The following is an 18,983-nucleotide window of genomic DNA, read 5'->3' as shown; positions in this document are numbered from 1 at the left end:
CATGCTCTGTCTAGCTCCTGATAACTGCTGAACTGCGTCGTTCTGCATTACAGACTGAGGAAGGGAGTATCTGTACAAGAGGCCAGTGCAGTGGCAGACCTGCACCTGCCCATTCTAAATTGAATGGATGCGCCGTCTGGCACAGCTTGGAACGTGCATCTCCATCCTGGGCCAGCAGTTGTGATGTGCTAATAAATACGGGACATCTGGGATTTGGGCTCACAAGTTATGACCTGGCAATCTGAGACTCCATCACCTATAATTTATAAAATAATTGCTGGGTTCTTGCGTCAGCTTGGCTTCAGGGTTCCAGTCAGATTAAAACAAGAAGGAATCTTCTTCAGTTCTAACCATTTTTATTGAAAATTATAATCGTTAGGCATATAGGTAACAAAAGGGTAGTTTTGTAAGGCATCAACATATAGGGCATAATGCTTCCACACATTAGAGTGCTGTGCTTGCACACCGGGGTACCCACAGAGTTCAACGGAGGAGCCCTGTTTCGCCTCTCCTTCAGCACTCCAGGGCGATCCAAGGACTAGGATGTCTCCGTGCACCTCCCCTCCCCTTCGCTCGCCCACTCGCCTCCCGTGGTGCACCTCACCTAAGTGAGACTATGGGAGGACCACCATCCCCTCCACTACCCTAGAATTCTACCTGCATACGGTGCAGACAGTGGAGAAACACGGGGATTCCTTCCTATGTGCTCACTTGCACCTCATGTGCAGAAGGATCATGCCCAAAGGATATAAAAAACAAGAGTCCAAACATGGAAGTTACACGAACAGGGAAAAGACCTAAAGGTAGTACATATACTAATAAAACCATTAAAAATAATGCTATCTAAAGTTGGAGATTAACATCTTCTTAAGAACTCTTTCAAATGCTTAATCAGAGACAAAGTTAACTTTTAAAGAAAGTGGCCTAAGGGATACTAGAGGAATTCAGTGGTCATTCGTTTGTTACCTGGGAGCGATTAAATGTCACACTGACGTATCCCGTCCAGCGTTTTCCACAGAAGACGTTTGAGATGGAGGCTGTTTGAGGGAATTGGGGGTTTCAAAGAAGTCTTCCTCTACAGCAGCTGATGGACAATGGTGCACGTTTCAAAGACTTCTGGATGGCTTTTCACTTCTTCTTGCCTTTCTTTGCCCCCTTCTTTTTCTCTTTATCCTTCGCCTTATCTTTCCCTTTCCCCTTTCCCTTCCCAGTTTCTTCAGTCTCCATCAGTGACTTGATGCGTGCTTTTCCCAGAGGAGTCTTGGCGTACCAAGCCTACGGAATCACACAGAATAATATTTTTTTAAAGGAGCTTGAAAGTAAGCAAGTAACATTTTCTTTCCCCCTTCTGCATCAGACCTTTCCTTAATAAGGATGTGTGTGTGCATTTTGGGGGGGGGGGGGACACTCGTAGAGAAGCACATCACACACTTTGCCTCCTGCGAATGCTGTTATCACAAGAACAGTAGCAATCATCTGCTTGAAGTGGCTCGTTAACATGAATACAGAGCTGTGGAACCTCAATGGCTATAGTTACGATAGCATTACAATTTCTGTGATCAACCCTATTTGCCGAGGTATATTACTCTAGGCGAACATTTGATATTTTGAAATGTGGCAACGTAGCAAGATGTGCAATCGAGCCGGGTCATCTTGATTTCAGTGGGGGGAAATGGTGAACTGTTTTCTTGCAGAAATTTCTAAAGTGGGCTGCCTGACATTGTTCGAGAAATACAGATGTGAAACGCGACAGAGATTTGGAAAACTTGGTTTCAGGCCCCTGCTCAGTCACAAGACCTCTTTTGGCTTAGTGTACCGCACAGGATGGTTGTGTGGATGAAACGAGAAGCCATTCAAGAGGTCCTTGGAGGAAGTGTGAGATAGAAAGAAAATGAACGAGGAATCGTGATCTTACTGCTAAGAGAGGCCCAGAATGGAAGGAAAGGGGAAACAGTAGCTGCTTCCAGCCTCATAAGCCTGAGTAGATGATACAGGGGCAGCAGACAGGAACAATGGGGAGATGGGAAGTGGGCCTGGGCAGGGACTGCATTTGCTGTGTTTCTATGCCTTGAGTTAAAGTGGGGAACTATTCATGGGTAGCCTGAACTTCTTCAAAGAAGAGTTCATCAACTGTAGGTACTGGCCCAGATTTACTTTCATTTACATGAGACTTACATAGGACAAAGCACTTCACAAACATAATCTTGTTTATCCTGTAAAATGTCTCATTAGTCTGGATCCCAAGGACTCCCTTTTCACAGACTGGGCCCTAAGGGATGATTTGTAGGTTGCCCATGGAAAAGCTCCTCTCCACTCACAATTTGTGCAGTAATCTGCAATGTTTCAGTGTCCCCTCTCTCCTTGGTGCAGAAGTTGGCTGCCCCAGCAGGAGATGAATGTGGCTCCCTCCATTGTGTCCCCGTAAACTTTAATTTAACGGTGGGTAGCTGTGTAGAACAGCAAGATTTGGGTCCAGTAGCACCTTAAAGACCAAATAGATTTCCAGGATAGGAGCTTTCAAGAGTTTGACTCTCGAAAGCTCACAGCCTGGAAATCTAGTTGGTCTTTAAGGTGCTACCGGACCCAAATCTTACCATAAACTTTACCCATTTCCATGAGGAGTAATACTGAAACTGGCCCTGATCAGGTGGAAAGAGGTGATTTGCTGATGGCCCTTGTGGGAAAAGAATTTCATTGTTGGAAGCCACTGTAAGTGACAGAAGGGACTGCTGGTATGTCTCGACTGTGCTCTGTTCCAGGAGTTGGCCTGACTGCATGTGTTTTTCAGTGACTGCCCAGCTACCGCACACCAGCCTAGACTAGACAAGAGGGACCAGAGTGTTCCATGCTACTATTGTCTGAAGCAAGATGTATGCCTAGTACGTGATCAACAAGTGCTCTTAAGCTGTCATCTATTATAAACTGCGTGGCATGAGATTTGAGTCAATGATAGCAAAATATTCGTCTACATAGTCAAAATGATTCCTGCAACCAGTTAGAACTTAACAGCCATGCATGCATGCTTGTAAATTTTCCTAACAATTGTAGTTTAATAAACCCATCTTTTCAGCCTGCTAAATAGAGAGTGGACTCATTTTTTTTTGCTGCAACACCATCTAGGCTGCTAGTCTGAGTCTGGGATGATGCTAGGAGATACAGAAGTGCGGTCCCTTGACAGAGAAGTTCTAAAGAAGCTGCTTCTCCCACGCTGCCAATCATATTCATACTGACGAAGTCAGCATTGGCACAAGGAAACTCTTAACTAAACAAAGGTCGTAAGAGTAGCACATTCTCTGGCTCAGGGGACCTCTTAAATCAGGAGACTGATAGGGGGAAAATGAGCACAGCAGCTCTTTTGCGAGCCCCAATGTCCAGATCTCTCTGATGACGGGAAAATGCTTATGGACAATACAATCTCTAGGGCTAAGCCAGCGGAGAGGCTCTTCCCACTCGTGCCTTGTCGTCGTATGTGGTCTGCTCCCGTATTTTTGCCCAATCTAATATAATAACCTGGTGTGGACTCTGAAGGGCTTCCTGCTGGCTGTTATCCAAACATTTTAGAAGTGATGATGACAAGAGAGGGGCAAGCCTGCTAAGCTTGGAGTAACTTTTTCTTTTCCCCATTAAAACATGTTTTTGGCGCTGCTGAGAACGTGTTTCCTTGAAGGAAGAACACAGATTTTTGAAGCACGATGGACATTCCACTGAACTTTATAGCCAATTTGTCAACAAACCATTTTTAAACCTACTGTCTTCACCAGTTTGTATTTCCCCATCTGAGATATTGCACTGGGGAGTGTCAGCTTGCCTGGTGCATTTCTTCTCAGAGTCTAGTCACTGACTGTGGAGTAAATGCACAGCAGGGGCAGCAGGCTTGATCCAATTTGTCAACTACCCTTTTTTTCTTGCACCAAGATGCAATGTCTGTACATTAACTTCAAAGGTAAAGATGCTGGAAATCAAGTGATTTTAGTCTTGGCAAACTAAAGCCTTTAAAAATATATGGCTGCAAGCAAATATGATCCGCATAATTGATATAACAACAAAAAAGGGAATCATAAACAAAATAGAATTAGAACAAAAAATAAAACACAAGATTCACTGGTTTGCCTATTTTCAACTCTCAAACATGCTACAACAAATAAAAATACAAGAATTACTTAAAAAGAACGCAACCGATTTTGAACTCCTACTTGATACCAAATCACTCAAACAAAAGGGATTAATTTCTAAACTATACAACATCCTTTTATCTCTCAACCAAATTAAAACTCTAAAATGCCAAACAAATTGGCACTTAGATTGCAACATAGAGCTAACACCTGAACAATGGAGAGAAATATGGACTGCAAACATTCTAAAACCTAAGACAGTTACCTCCCAAATCCAAAATTACAAAATCATTCACAGATGGCACATAACACCAAGAAAACTCTCACTAATAACTAAAACAAATCCTCCGCTCTGCTGGAAAGAGTGTGGAAATATAGGAACGTTTAAACATTGCTGGTGGGAATGCCCCCGAATAGAACCTTTTTGGAATGATATATTATGTTATATAAAAGAAATAACGGGCTACAAAATCCCCCTTGATCCAAAGATCATATTCTTGAATGTATGGGATACTTTCGAAATTCCACAAATAAGAAAAGATCTAATTAGCAACCTTTTGGTTGTAGCTAAGAACTTGCTAGCTTTACATTGGAAATCAAAGACGGTTCCCACAGCAGAAAAATGGTTAGAAAAAATATGGGACCACTATATACAAGAAAAAATATATGACGAATTATACCAGAGTGAACACTATTTGAAAGAAACTGATTTTATTGCAAAATGGTTACCATTCATTGAATTCATTTCTAATACAAATCACTCTCCACCTAAGCATTTACTTTTTGCTACTCAGATTTGAAGCAACGACTATCAAATAATTGAAAAAAAAATGCTAGTTGTCTTTGTTTTAACTATATTGGCATGACGTTTATTGTATATAGTTCACTAAGACTTTGTTGTTGTTCTATTTTACTTCTGTACATTGTTTTTGTTTGTTTGTTTGGTTTAAAAAAATAAAAATAAAAGTATAAAAAAAAAAAAAAGTGGAGAGACAAGGTTCATGAATATGCCTCAATGGCCAAACTGACTACCTACTTAAAAAATAGGCCAATAACCGACTTCTGGAAAAAATGGAAGGATTGATTATTTAGGTTAAACTAACTGATATAGCTGCTTAGAGGGAGAGAGGGAAGAAGAGAGAAGGAGAAATATTATCTATCCAGGTTTAGGGAAGCCAAATATGTAATAATTAATTTATTAGCATAAAGAAACTTAAATGTACTGCTTGTTTTATTCCCAAGACTTTCATATCTGTGCTGTTTTTATACTTATTGGTTGTATAAAATTGTATAATTTTCACTTTATTCTCTAATTTAGAATTTGCATAACTTTTATACTATACGCTTACTTGACTCTATTTTCTTTTTTTACTTTACTCTTATTTTCTTTTTCTTAAATAAAAATTTTAATTAAAAAAAAAAAAGTGATTTTAGTCTTTCTAGACCAGGTTGGGGTTGCAATCAGTGGACCTACACTGCAGATGCTGATATAGAATGGGGGTGAAAGACTGCAGATACCAAACCACTCTCTATTGCTCATATACTGACATTCAGCTGACACACAGGGGTGAATCAAAAGTAGAGGTGGGGAAAAGGTGAGCGTGAAGACACAAATCTGTGGTGTGTTCCGTTATCCAAATGTGAGAGTAGACTCCAGGGCAAGCCTGTTTCTGAGCATACTGTGCAAAAGAAGCAGACATATAAACTCAATTGAACTATTTAACAAAGAAAAGAAAAATGGAAGCCACATTTTCTTAGCAGGACAACTTTACCTTAAATGTTTCTTCCTCCTCTTTGTACACTGGGTCCTGCCTGGCTAGAAAACTGAGGAATTCGGCAGCTATCAACGGTTTCTTGATCTGCTGCATCAGGCGCCGTTCGGTGAGGACTGCTTGAACCGCACTGACTACGTGCCCCTGAGTGTAACCATCAGACACCTGAGCCAGGCAGCTGATGTTCAGTTGTTTTGTGACAGACCCTCCATTATACTGAATGAAGTGTTTCCATAAAACTATTCAATAAAAACAAAAACACAGCCGCACAAATATTAATAGACTAGATATTAAGAAGCCAGCCATTCTAAACCGTACAATATTATTGGGTCCCCCCCCCCATTTTTATTAGTGGGACAGTTAGGATGTTGGACTAGGTTGAAATCAAACGCAACTTTGACACTAGGTTGAGTTTGATTTCAAGGAGACCTAGGTTGAAACCCAACTCAACCTTGACGTTCACTCAAGCCAGTTACTCCCTCATACCCCTACCTAAGAATAAAATTGATAAAGGGAGAACACATAAGTCATCTTGAACTTTTTAGAGGAAAGGAAGGATAAAAATGCAGTACACTGATATTAGACAAACATAAGAGCCAACTGTATGAAATTATTTATTTATTCAGTTTCTATACCGCTTCTCTTCACTTAAGATTTCGAAGCTCTGATGAAATCTCAGTATCACCAAACAGGTATTTTCAGGACACGGGTGGGATGAATGTTAATGATTCATGCAAAATCAAAAAGAGTCCAGTAGCACCTTTAAGACTAACCAATTTTATTATAGCATAAGCTTTCGAGAATCAAGTTCTCTTCGTCAGATGCCTGATCAAAACTGGGCAGATACAGAAGAGGAGGGGGAAAGAGAGAGAAAAAAAGGGAGGGGGCATAAATCACAAGAAGGCAGAATGCAATTAGCATGGAGGCTATCAAAACATTCCTTTGCTTGGAAATGTAAACATTTCCTTTTGGTGTGCAGTCAGTTTGTAGCAGTGAAGGTATCCAATTCCTATGTAGTATAAGCCTTCGATGACCACAGCTCTCCCTGCCAGCTGCATCTGACAAAGAGAACTGTGGTCCCCGAAAGCCCACACCAGGCGTCACTGGGCTCCCCCAGATCACGCCTCTGTAAAGAGAATCTGTTACCTGTGGTAATGTGATAACCATTCATAGTCTCTATTCAGTCCCCGCTTGACAGAGTCAAATTTGCATATGAATTCCAATTCAGCAGCCTCCCGTTGGATTTTGTTTTTGAAAGGTTTCTGTTGAACCACAGCGACCTTTAAGTCTTTGGTGGAATGTCCTGGTAGATTGAAGTGTTCTCCCACTGGTTTCTGGACGTTTCCATTTCTAATGTCAGATTTGTGTCCATTTATTCTTTTGCGTAGAGGTTGGCTGGTTTGTCCAATGTACAGAGCAGAGGGACATTGTTGGCACATGAGGGCATATATCAGGTTGGAGGATGAGCAGCTGTAAGAGCCAGAGACAGTGTAGTTGATGCCATTGGGTCCTGTAATTGTATTCCCTGGGTAGATATAGGGGCAGAGCTGGCATCTGGGTCTGTTGCAGGGCTTGGTACCTGTGCTGGTGACTCTGCTGGCCGATTCATGATTGTAAGTGAGAAGTCGTTTAAGATTGGGGGGCTGTCTGTAGGCAAGGAAAGGTCTTCCACCCAGGGCTTCTGAGAGAGAGGTATCATTTTCCAGGATGGGTTGTAGCTCACTGATGATACGTTGGATGGGTTTGAGCTGGGAGCTATAGGTGACAACCAGTGGTGTTCTGTTGTTAGTTCCTTTAGGTTTGTCCTGGAGCAGACTGTTTCTGGGTACTAGTCTGGCCCTGTTAATTTGTTTCTTCACTTCATTTGGTGGGTACTGTAGTCCCAAAAATGCTTGTTGTAAATCTCTTAAGTGTGAGTCTCGGTCGAGAGCATTGGAGCAGATACGGTTGTAACGTAAGGCTTGGCTGTAGACAATAGACCGAGTGGTATGTTTAGGGTGGAAGCTGGAGGCATGTAGATATGAGTATCGGTCTGTTGGTTTCCGGTATAAGGTGGTATTTATTCGTCCATTATGTAGTTGTACAGTGGTGTCCAGGAAGTGTACCTGTTGTGTAGAGTGGTCCAGGCTTAAGTTGATAGTAGGGTGAAAGTTATTGAAGTCCTGATGAAATCTCTCAAGGGCTTCCTTCCCATGGGTCCAAATGATGAAGATGTCATCCAGGAATCTTAAGTATAGTAGTGGTTCCAGTGGATGGGAGCTGAGGAAGCGTTGCTCTAAGTCCGCCATGAATATGTTAGCATATTGTGGTGCCATGCATGTGCCCATGGCTGTGCCATTAACCTGTAGATATAAGTTGTCACCAAATTCGAAGTAATTGTGAGTGAGCACGAAGTGACAAAGTTCAGTGGCGAGGTTTGCTGTGGTTTTGTCCGGGATAATATTCCGTATGGCTTGCAATCCATCTGCATGTGGGATATTGGTGTACAAGGCCTCCACATCCATGGTTGCTAGGATGGTGTCATCTGGTAGGTTGTCAATGGATTGTATTTTCCTGAGGAAGTCAGTGGTGTCCCGTAAATAGCTGGGTGTGCTGGTGGCATAGGGCCTGAGGATAGAGTCCATGTATCCCGAGACTCCTACTGTGATGGTGCATTTTCCTGCAACAATTGGGCGTCCTGGGTTACCCGCTTTGTGGATTTTGGGTAGTAGGTAGAATCTTCCTGGTCGTGGTTCCTGGGGTGTGTCTGTATGGATGCATTCTTGTATGTCCATGGGGAGTGTTTTTAATATTTTATTGAGTTCCCTTTTGTATTGTTCAGTGGGGTCAGAAGGTAGTATTTTATAGAATGTTGTGTTGGAGAGTTGTCTTTCTGCTTCTTGTATATAATTTTGTTTATCCATGATGACAACTGCTCCGCCTTTGTCAGCTTCCTTGATTACGATGCCAGAATTATTTTGTACCTTATGTACATTATGTACATTATGTACATTATGTAGTTGTACCACTGTACAACTACATAATGGACGAATAAATACCACCTTATACCGGAAACCAACAGACCGATACTCATATCTACATGCCTCCAGCTTCCACCCTAAACATACCACTCGGTCTATTGTCTACAGCCAAGCCTTACGTTACAACCGTATCTGCTCCAATGCTCTCGACCGAGACTCACACTTAAGAGATTTACAACAAGCATTTTTGGGACTACAGTACCCACCAAATGAAGTGAAGAAACAAATTAACAGGGCCAGACTAGTACCCAGAAACAGTCTGCTCCAGGACAAACCTAAAGGAACTAACAACAGAACACCACTGGTTGTCACCTATAGCTCCCAGCTCAAACCCATCCAACGTATCATCAGTGAGCTACAACCCATCCTGGAAAATGATACCTCTCTCTCAGAAGCCCTGGGTGGAAGACCTTTCCTTGCCTACAGACAGCCCCCCAATCTTAAACGACTTCTCACTTACAATCATGAATCGGCCAGCAGAGTCACCAGCACAGGTACCAAGCCCTGCAACAGACCCAGATGCCAGCTCTGCCCCTATATCTACCCAGGGAATACAATTACAGGACCCAATGGCATCAACTACACTGTCTCTGGCTCTTACAGCTGCTCATCCTCCAACCTGATATATGCCCTCATGTGCCAACAATGTCCCTCTGCTCTGTACATTGGACAAACCAGCCAACCTCTACGCAAAAGAATAAATGGACACAAATCTGACATTAGAAATGGAAACGTCCAGAAACCAGTGGGAGAACACTTCAATCTACCAGGACATTCCACCAAAGACTTAAAGGTCGCTGTGGTTCAACAGAAACCTTTCAAAAACAAAATCCAACGGGAGGCTGCTGAATTGGAATTCATATGCAAATTTGACTCTGTCAAGCGGGGACTGAATAGAGACTATGAATGGTTATCACATTACCACAGGTAACAGATTCTCTTTACAGAGGCGTGATCTGGGGGAGCCCAGTGACGCCTGGTGTGGGCTTTCGGGGACCACAGTTCTCTTTGTCAGATGCAGCTGGCAGGGAGAGCTGTGGTCATCGAAGGCTTATACTACATAGGAATTGGATACCTTCACTGCTACAAACTGACTGCACACCAAAAGGAAATGTTTACATTTCCAAGCAAAGGAATGTTTTGATAGCCTCCATGCTAATTGCATTCTGCCTTCTTGTGATTTATGCCCCCTCCCTTTTTTTCTCTCTCTTTCCCCCTCCTCTTCTGTATCTGCCCAGTTTTGATCAGGCATCTGACGAAGAGAACTTGATTCTCGAAAGCTTATGCTATAATAAAATTGGTTAGTCTTAAAGGTGCTACTGGACTCTTTTTGATTTTGCTACTACAGACTAACACGGCTAACTCCTCTGGATCAATGATTCATGCAGTCAACTAAGTTTGCAAATTCTAGCCATATCGCAATTGTTTCAATGCTTATGTGGTCTAGTTCAATCATCTTTTTAATTCTGTAACATGTACTAATGTTGAAGGAAATGTAATAAAATAAGGCCATTCTGTAAGATGCACACACATCATTTATCATTATATCTAATTTTCAACAGGGCCAAATCTGAGCAAGCTTAGCTCTGGAGATTGGAGCCCTGAACAGACAAGACCTGTCTGTTTGCCAGAGTTTTTGAGTGGGTTTGGATGGATCTTTCTGTAAACCTGAAATGCCCAAGAATTGCAGAAAAAGGGTATTTTTTTAAGGATAAAAAGAGTGCCTGTAGCTTTAAGAAACTGATGCCCTCAGTGGCTGTTGCTAGGCAACCAGAACAGTTTTGGCAGCATTCCAGTCTTAGTTTCTGTCAGTAAAAGCCAGGGGAAGAGGGCAGGGCCCTTTCTAGGGCTGTTTTGGCTTGAGGGAGCACTTCTTGGAGCCAGGGACTGCAGCAACCACTGGGAAACTTGCTACCATCTGACTTGCATAACTCTCCCACACTGGCTGCTTGCTACTGTTCAACAACAGCCACCCCATGGAAGCCAGTGTGATATAGTGTTTAGAGTTTCAGGCTGGGATCTGGAAATCCCAGGTTCAAATCCCTACTCTGCTGTAGAAGCTCACCAGATGACCTTGGACCAGTAACACTCTCTCAGCCTAACATATCTCACAGGGTTGTTATGAGGATAAAATAGTGAACAGGAGAATGATGTCATGTGCTCTGGGTTCCTATTCTGGAGAAAGGCAGGATATAAATGAAATAAATAAATAATAAATATAGATGATATGGAGGGGCAGATAAAAGATAGATTTGCTTGGTGAGTGGGAAGGAAAAGGAAGCAGGGAAAGGTGAGGCTACGGAGGAGGGAAAGAGGAAATAGTATGCGGAGGAGATACACAGGTAGAAGTAACATACCCCTAACCAGGGCTTTTTTTCTGGGAAAAGAGGTGGTGGAACTTAGCGGGTTGCCAGCACAGGAGGCAACTCTTGGCAGGAGGTGGTGCCCCTGGTACCACAAGTGCACGTGAAAAGTGCACACATGCTCCCAGGGACAATGATATCACTTTGGGTCAGCTGGAACAAGGGGGGAGTTTTTAAAAGTTTAAATTCCCTCGGCGAAAATGATCACATGGCTGGTGGCCGCGCCCCCTGATCTCCAGACAGAGGGGAGTTTAGATAGCCCTCCGCGCCGGTCCACTGGCATGGAGGGCAATCTAAACTCCCCTCTGTCTGGAGATCAGGGGGCGGGGCCACCAGCCATGTGACCATTTTCAAGCGGTTCTGGAACTCCGTTCCACCACGTTCCAGCTCATAAAAAGCCCTGCCCCTAACAAGTCGTTGCAGGATCCCTGCTGCACAACTGGGCCCAACTCAACCAGCACCAGGCAATGCAGCCAGAGTTTTCCCAGGGAAAGGCTGCCAGGAGGAGGTAAATAAAGGTAGGTTGGCTGGTGGGTGGGAGGGGAAGAAGGAAGCATAAAAAGGGGAGAGGCTGTCTGGGCTTTCAGGGAAGGGAAAAAGGAAACAGTGGGAAGGGGAAATTGAGATGCTTCCTGCCCGTCCTTGTGAGTCCCCTTCTTGTTTCCATATACTTGCCGAATCTTGACGCATAGTCTGGCCTTGGAACCAGAATGATTTTCTTGTAAACTTTGCAGAAGGCTTTGAGGTCTGCATCAAAAGGTCGTCTAGTAGTCCCTACTACCAAGATTCTGTCCACAGTCTTCATGGTTTTCAGAATTTTAGGAAGTTGCTTTTTCAGACGTTTAGGTTCCATCTTCAAGATCAAATAAAAAAGAGAGAAATGTTACTCATTTATTTAAATTATTTATAGTCTGCCTTTCTTACTGAGACTCAAGGCGAACTGCACAGTGTAGGTCGATATAATCAACAGCTGGAACATTCAATAAAACAATACAATAAGGTAAGGACTGCAGAAATTTGAAAACAAGCAGAAATCTGATACAGAGCTGGAAACAAAACATGAGCAAATTGACACGATGTGTTACACAACATGGATCTATCCTGCGGGAGCATACTTACAGCAACAGACAGCACACAGTGTGATATAGAGCCAAGCTACAAGTGATGCCTGACACAGGTTGGACACTTGTCAGCTTCCCTCAAGTTTTTTTTTTAATTTTTATTGGTGAGTACATACAATGTTATTCAATACACAAATTCCCCGTCTTATCTAAATTATATCAGCCCCCCCTTTCCCCCCCCTTACTGACTTCCAACAGCTTTCCAACCCCAAACCCCTCTTATTACTCAAATTACTCTTAACCATAATTTTTCTAAATCCTATATATGTTATATCACTTATTCTAAGCATGTTCAAATTCTTCTATATCTCCAATTTTCTAATATATCAATCTACATTTCACTGTTTAAACTATCTATTTTTAATACAATCTCCTTGTTACTAATATTAGCTTAGATTAATTAATAGCTAAGTTTCCCCATTAATGGTAAAGTTACTTCTCTCTCCCCTTTATAAAGTCACATATTAATAATTCTCAAACTGCCACAATCCTCCTTTCACATCCCATTTTTTTTCTAAATATTGTTTCAATTTCTCCCAGTCTGCAATATATTCTCCTGGATCAAGATCTTTAAGTTTTCCTGTCATTTTGTCCATCTCAGCCACGTACAGCAATTTATAAATCCAATCTTCTATAGTTGGTATTTCTTGCACTTTCCATTTCTGCGCATACAAAAGTCTTGCTGCTGTAGTCATGTAAAATAGCAATGTTCTGTACTGCCTTGGAACTTCTTCCATTCCCAAGTTCAGTAGCAACAACTCTGGGTTCTTATTTATTTGGGTTTGCAAAACCTCATTAATTATTTCTATTATATCTCCCCAATATTGCTTAGCTACCTCACAAGTCCACCACATACGATAAAATGATCCTTCATGCTTTTTACATTTCCAGCATTTATCTGACATATTTGCATTTCCATGCGCAATCTTCTTAGGCGTTAAATACCACCTATACATCATTTTGTATACATTCTCTTTAATGTTGGTACAAGTTGAAATCTTCAAAGTATTTTTCCACAAGTATTCCCATGATTCCATTGTTATTTCTTTATGAAGGTTTATTGCCCATTTCACCATCTGGACTTTAACTGTCTCGTCTTCCGTATACCATTTTAAAAGTATTTTGTATATTTTCGAAATATCTTTTTTGCCTTCTTGTAAAATCACTTCTTCTAACTCCGAGTTTTTTAGTCTTATTCCTCCCTTTAGACAGTCCGAGTTGTAAAGATCCCTAATTTGCCTATATTGAAACCATCCATAGTGAGGAGATAACTCTTCTTGTGTCTTTATTTTTGGTATTCTATGTTCTATCGACATTATCTTTTTATAAGTTAAACATTGTTGTTCATTTTAAACAGTTCTCGGATCTATTACTTCATATGGTACCACCCATGAAGGGATACCACTTTCCATGTAATTCTTATATTTCTTCCAGATTGTGAAAAGGCTTCTTCTGATATAGTGATGCAAAAACATAGAGTCCGCTTTAACTTTATCATACCACAAATAGGCATGCCATCCAAACAACTTTTTGTGTCCCTCCAAAGTCAGCAGTTTACGGTCTTTTAACGTTATCCAATCTTTTAACCATGTCAGACAAATTGCTTCGTAATATAATCTTATGTTTGGCAGTTGCAGCCCCCCTCTTTCTTTCGAGTCTTGTAATACCTTCATTTTCACTCGGGGTTTCCTGCCTGCCCACACAAAGTCTGAAATTTTTCTTTGCCATTTGTCAAATTGTTTGAAGTCTCGGATAATTGGAATAGTTTGCAGCAAAAACATCACACGTGGTAGCACATTCATCTTCACTGCTGCTATTCTTCCCAACCATGACAAATTTAATTTATTCCATTTTATCAAATCTCTCTCTATTTGTTGCCACAGTTTCTCTTAATTATTTTTAAATAAATCTATATTTTTTGCAGTCAACTCAATTCCTAAATATTTCACTTTATTAGCTACCTCACAGTCCGTTATATCCATTAATTCTTGCTGTTTTTGCTTCGTCATGTTCTTACACAATATCTTCGACTTCTTTTTGTTCACATGAAATCCCGCCAAATCACCAAATTCCTTTATTTTATCCATTATTTTTGGCATATTGTCTATTGGATCTTCCACTATCAACATTACATCATCCGCAAATGCCCTGACTTTGTAGGAAAATTCCTTTATTTTTATGCCACGGATTGTATCGTTCTCTCGAATTTGAATCAGCAAAATTTCCAAAATCAAAATGAACAACAATGGAGATAATGGGCAACCTTGTCTTGTACCTTTACCTATTTTCAATTTTTTAGTCAAATCATCATTAACTACAATCGCTGCACACTGGTCTTTGTAAATTCCTTTAACTGCTTGTGTGAACTTTTCTCCCATTTGCAGCTTTTCCATAGTGGCAAACATAAAATCCCAGTTCAAATTGTCAAATGCTTTTTCCGCGTCTACAAAAAAGAAACCAACTTCCCTATCACAGTGCTTATCGTAATATTCAATAGCATTTATTACTGTCCTTAAATTGTCCTTAATTTGTCTATTGGGTAGGAATCCAGCTTGTTCTTCTGCAATAGATTCCGACATCCATCCCTTTAATCTTTCCGCCATAATTTTCGCAAATATTTTATAGTCATTATTCAGCAACGAAATTGGCCGATAATTCTTAACGTTGGTCAAATCCTGTCCATCTTTCGGGATCAATGATATATTAGCTTCATTCCATGAATCAGGAATCTTTTGGCCTTGTAATATTCCGTTAATTACCTCACTTAGAAACGGTGTCAGCTCATTGGCCATCATTCTATAGAACTTTGCTGTTATTCCATCTGTTCCCGGTGCTTTCCCCAATTTTGTTGATTGTATAGCTTCTTTTATTTCTTCCTCTGTCACTTCCCTATTTAACTTCTCTTTCCATTCCTCTGAAATTACTGGAAGCTTCACTTTCTCCAAATATTCCGCTATTGAATCTCTGTTCACCTCTTTCTTTTGGTACAGCTTTGCATAAAATTTAAAAAAGGCTCTACTAATGGCTGATTGATCTGTCAATGTTTTATCTTCCTCTCGAATCTTAGTTATGATTTTCTTCTCCCTTTTTTTTTTTAATTGCCATGCTAAATATTTCCCAGGCTTATTTGCACCTTCAAACGACTTCTGTTTCATTTTTTTAAAATTCCACTCCAATTCTCTATTGTTCATTGCCATCAATTGTTCCTGCAGGATTTTCATATCCTGAAATATTTTCTTTTTTCCTGGTCTTTTTTTACGTTGTATCTCTTTGGCTTTAATTTTTTCCATAATTTCAAGTCTCTTTTCTTCCCTACTCCTCCTAGCTCTTGCATTCAGATCCATTAGCGTTCCTCTAATAACAGCTTTATATGTGTCCCATACCTTGTTAGTTGGTACATCCTTATTCAAATTGCACTGTATAAAAAATTTGGTCTCTCTTCGTAACAACACCATATTTTCTTCCGTTTGCAGCAAGTCTTCATTTATCCTCCATCCTCTTTTCTTTTTATTTTTCCCAAATCTCCACATAACTGGATTGTGATCTGAGCCTACCTTGGGCATTATCTCCACATCTCTAGTCCATACCACCAGTTCTTTGGAGGCCCAGATCATGCCAATTCTTGATAGTGTAAAATGTCTTGCAGAGTAAAATGTATATTGTCTATTTTTCGGATTTTGTCTCCTCCACACATCTTCCAGACTTTCTTGTTCCTTAATCGCAAAACACGATTTTGGCAAAAGTCCTCTCTTTTTCTGTGCACTTTTAGATTTCTTGTCTTCTTCCAAATTTGTAACTCCATTGAAGTCACCTGCCAAAATTATTTGATCATAAGTCAATTCATCTAATTGTTCCTGTAAGTCCTTGAAAAATTTTTCTTTTGCCCCATTGGGCGCATAAATTCCAATCACCAAAAACTTCTTAGAGTTCCAAATTATTTCCACTGCGATATATCTAGCTTCTGTATCACTTAGAACCAGTTTTGGCTGTAGCTCCTCCTTTATATATAATACAACTCCTCTCTTTTTCTTTTTGGAAGCTGCTACAAATTCATTTCCAAGTTTTGCAAGTTTCAAATATTTCACATCCTGTTTTTTAATGTGTCTCTTGCAAACACACTATATTACATTTTTGTTTTAAAAGCCAGTGGAAAATAGTCTTACGTTTAAAAGGTGAATTTAGTCCATTTACATTCCAAGATATGATTTTACACTCCATGATCAAATTTTAGCTCCTTTTGGTAAGTCTTTTTCATTGTCCCTGATAAACCTTTCCATCTCCTGGCCAGATCTGATGATTTTCCTTACACCACCAAATTCGAAAGCCAGTCCTTCAGGTATTTCCCATCTGTATCTGATTTTCATGTCTTTTAACATCTGGACCAGCTCTCTATACTTCTTCCTCTCCAACAACACCGATCTGGGCAGTTCTTTCATGATTCTCACCACTTTCCCATCAACCTCTAATGGGTCCTGAAATTGTTTACTCACAATTGACTCTCTTGTCTTTCTAGTTGTAAATTGCACAATCATATCTCTTGGTAACTTCCTTTGAGCTGCAAATTTTGAGTTAATTCTGTATGCCACGTCCAGAAGCGCTGCAATCTCCTCTTCTTCTTTTCCCAGGTATGCCGCCAAAATTTCTGTAATCTGCTCTTGGGCTGTTTTTTCCAAAACTTCCGGGATTCCACGAAATCTCACTTGTCTTTCCATTTGTTTACATTCAGCTACGGCCACTCTTCCCTTCACGCCTCTCAGCTCCATTCTCTGTGCATCTGCCAAGGTATCAGCCGCCTTTTCTACTGCGTTAACTCTCTGCTGTGTAACTTGCATTTCTTTTTGAACCTGATCCATATTCTTCGCTAATTCTGCCATCTCCGATTTAAGTGTCTCTTTAAAGTCTTTCAAATTTTTCGCCATCTCTTGCATCATGTCTTTAAGCTCTTTATTCCCTTCCGAAACTTTTTTGTCTAGGTTTTCCAGAGCCATTTGCCATTCCTTCTTTGACATCGTGGGGCTAGCTCTACTTCGCTCCCATGAGTCTGCTCTTTTCCTTAACTCCGTGGCGCGATTTTATTATTTTCCTTTATTTTTAAAAGTCAAAGTTTAAGTTATTTTTGTAAAAACTGATGTTTACGCGGTCCAAAATGTCGGGCGTCTTTTCTCTATGGTTTTATTCTGAGGCAACCGTCCTTACCCTTGTCTAAGATGGCCTACTTCCGTTTTTCTTGAAGCCGCAGCTTTGCCCTCTTCAAAAATGGTGATATTCCACTTCCGCAGCTTACAAGCCGCTTCTCGCCAAGCTCTTTATGGTTCTGATGCACTTCCTGTTCCTCTCCGTTTCACAGCAGTTCTCGTGATGTTGAAAGTTTCTCATAGTCCACTATCTCTCTCTAGCCGCAGGTATGTAAACAATAATCATTTTTCCGCTCTAACTTTTCTTTACAATGTCACTTTTTAATAATTTATTTGCCGGAGTTTTCTCAGTTATATATCAAGTCTTTTGCAGTTTTCTAGATCTCTTTGTCACTTTATTTCTTATTGTAATCAGTCCCGTAATGAGAGATAGCAATCTTTACCTTCTTAGATGTTTCTCTTGGGTTATAATCGCTGCTTCGATTATCCAATCGATTCAGGTTCCCTTCTTAGTTTGCTGAAGCTTGGGCATGTAGGTCTTATGCCAAAATTTGATTCCAAAGTCGCTGAAGAGATCTCAGCAACCTCTCTTCGGGTGGGACCTCAAGGGTGGATGGGGGCTCGTTACATAGAACCCCCCTCACACCCGAGATCAACGTGCCCTCAAGGTCTTGAGCGTACTTGCCTGTTCTCCGCCTGAGAACAGGGGGCTGCAGGCAGTTTGCACCCCTCCAGCCCTACAAACAGTGACTCGGACAGCCCAGCTCCCTGAGCTGCGTTAGACCTCCATGGACCCCAAGCTGGAAGTCCCCCGCTTCCCTCAAGTTTTGATGGGAAATGTAGGCATCCTGGTCTTGCAGCTGTAATGGAGAGCCAAGCTGTAAAACCAGGACGCCTACATTTCCCATCAACACTTGAGGGAAGCTGACAAGTGTCCAACCTGTGTAAGGCATCACTTGTAGCTTGGCTCTATAGTCTACAGACCCTATTCCTTTCTAATGCATCTTTCTGAACCATGTTTTTACAACACTGTCCTGTTATCTGGGTAAAAAAGCCCTCCTGAATAATCGTTTTTGCATAGTTTGTGGAAAGCCAGGAGAGTAAACAGGATCAGGCAAGCTATATGAAACCTTGCTTCTGAGTTCTGCAGACATCTAGTTCTATTTTCTGAAAGTTCATTTATTAAATTTTATGCTTACGAAAGGCCTAATGAGACACTAGATTGAACATATGTCTTGTAGAATATAGTCTGAAGACCTGTTCTGCAGAAATCAGTTCCTTCCTTCCTTTCCGACTGCAGAACAAATAGGTGCTAACTTTTCCCTTTGAGGAACTGGGGCCAAATGCAAATGTGCTTTTGGGACAATGACACCACCTTTTATTCCCATGAAGAGCATCCCTTACAATCCAAATTATATTCTGAATCAACAGGATAACTTCATCTCCTGCTCAGTTAGCAT

The 18,983-nt window shown here is 41.0% G+C and overlaps 1 protein-coding gene across 1 annotated transcript in view; it reads right to left on the bottom strand.

The window, feature by feature from the left end:
• Positions 1–393: 393 nt before the first annotated feature.
• Positions 394–18,983, bottom strand: part of IQCA1 (IQ motif containing with AAA domain 1) — a 125,440-nt gene continuing 106,850 nt past the window's right edge. Inside the window, exons 17-19 of the mRNA XM_054980748.1 lie at positions 11,943–12,120; positions 5,885–6,123; positions 394–1,275 (exon numbers count right to left, since the gene is read on the bottom strand). Of these exons, the coding sequence (XP_054836723.1) occupies positions 1,129–1,275; positions 5,885–6,123; positions 11,943–12,120 (564 nt within the window). The 3' untranslated portion in view covers positions 394–1,128. The remainder of the gene's footprint in view (positions 1,276–5,884; positions 6,124–11,942; positions 12,121–18,983) is intronic.

This window comes from Eublepharis macularius, chromosome 1, assembly GCF_028583425.1.
Source record: "Eublepharis macularius isolate TG4126 chromosome 1, MPM_Emac_v1.0, whole genome shotgun sequence".
In the NCBI taxonomy this organism is placed as follows: domain Eukaryota; kingdom Metazoa; phylum Chordata; class Lepidosauria; order Squamata; family Eublepharidae; genus Eublepharis; species Eublepharis macularius.
Note: the sequence above shows the minus strand (reverse complement) of the source record. Positions and strands in the feature narration are given on the sequence as shown.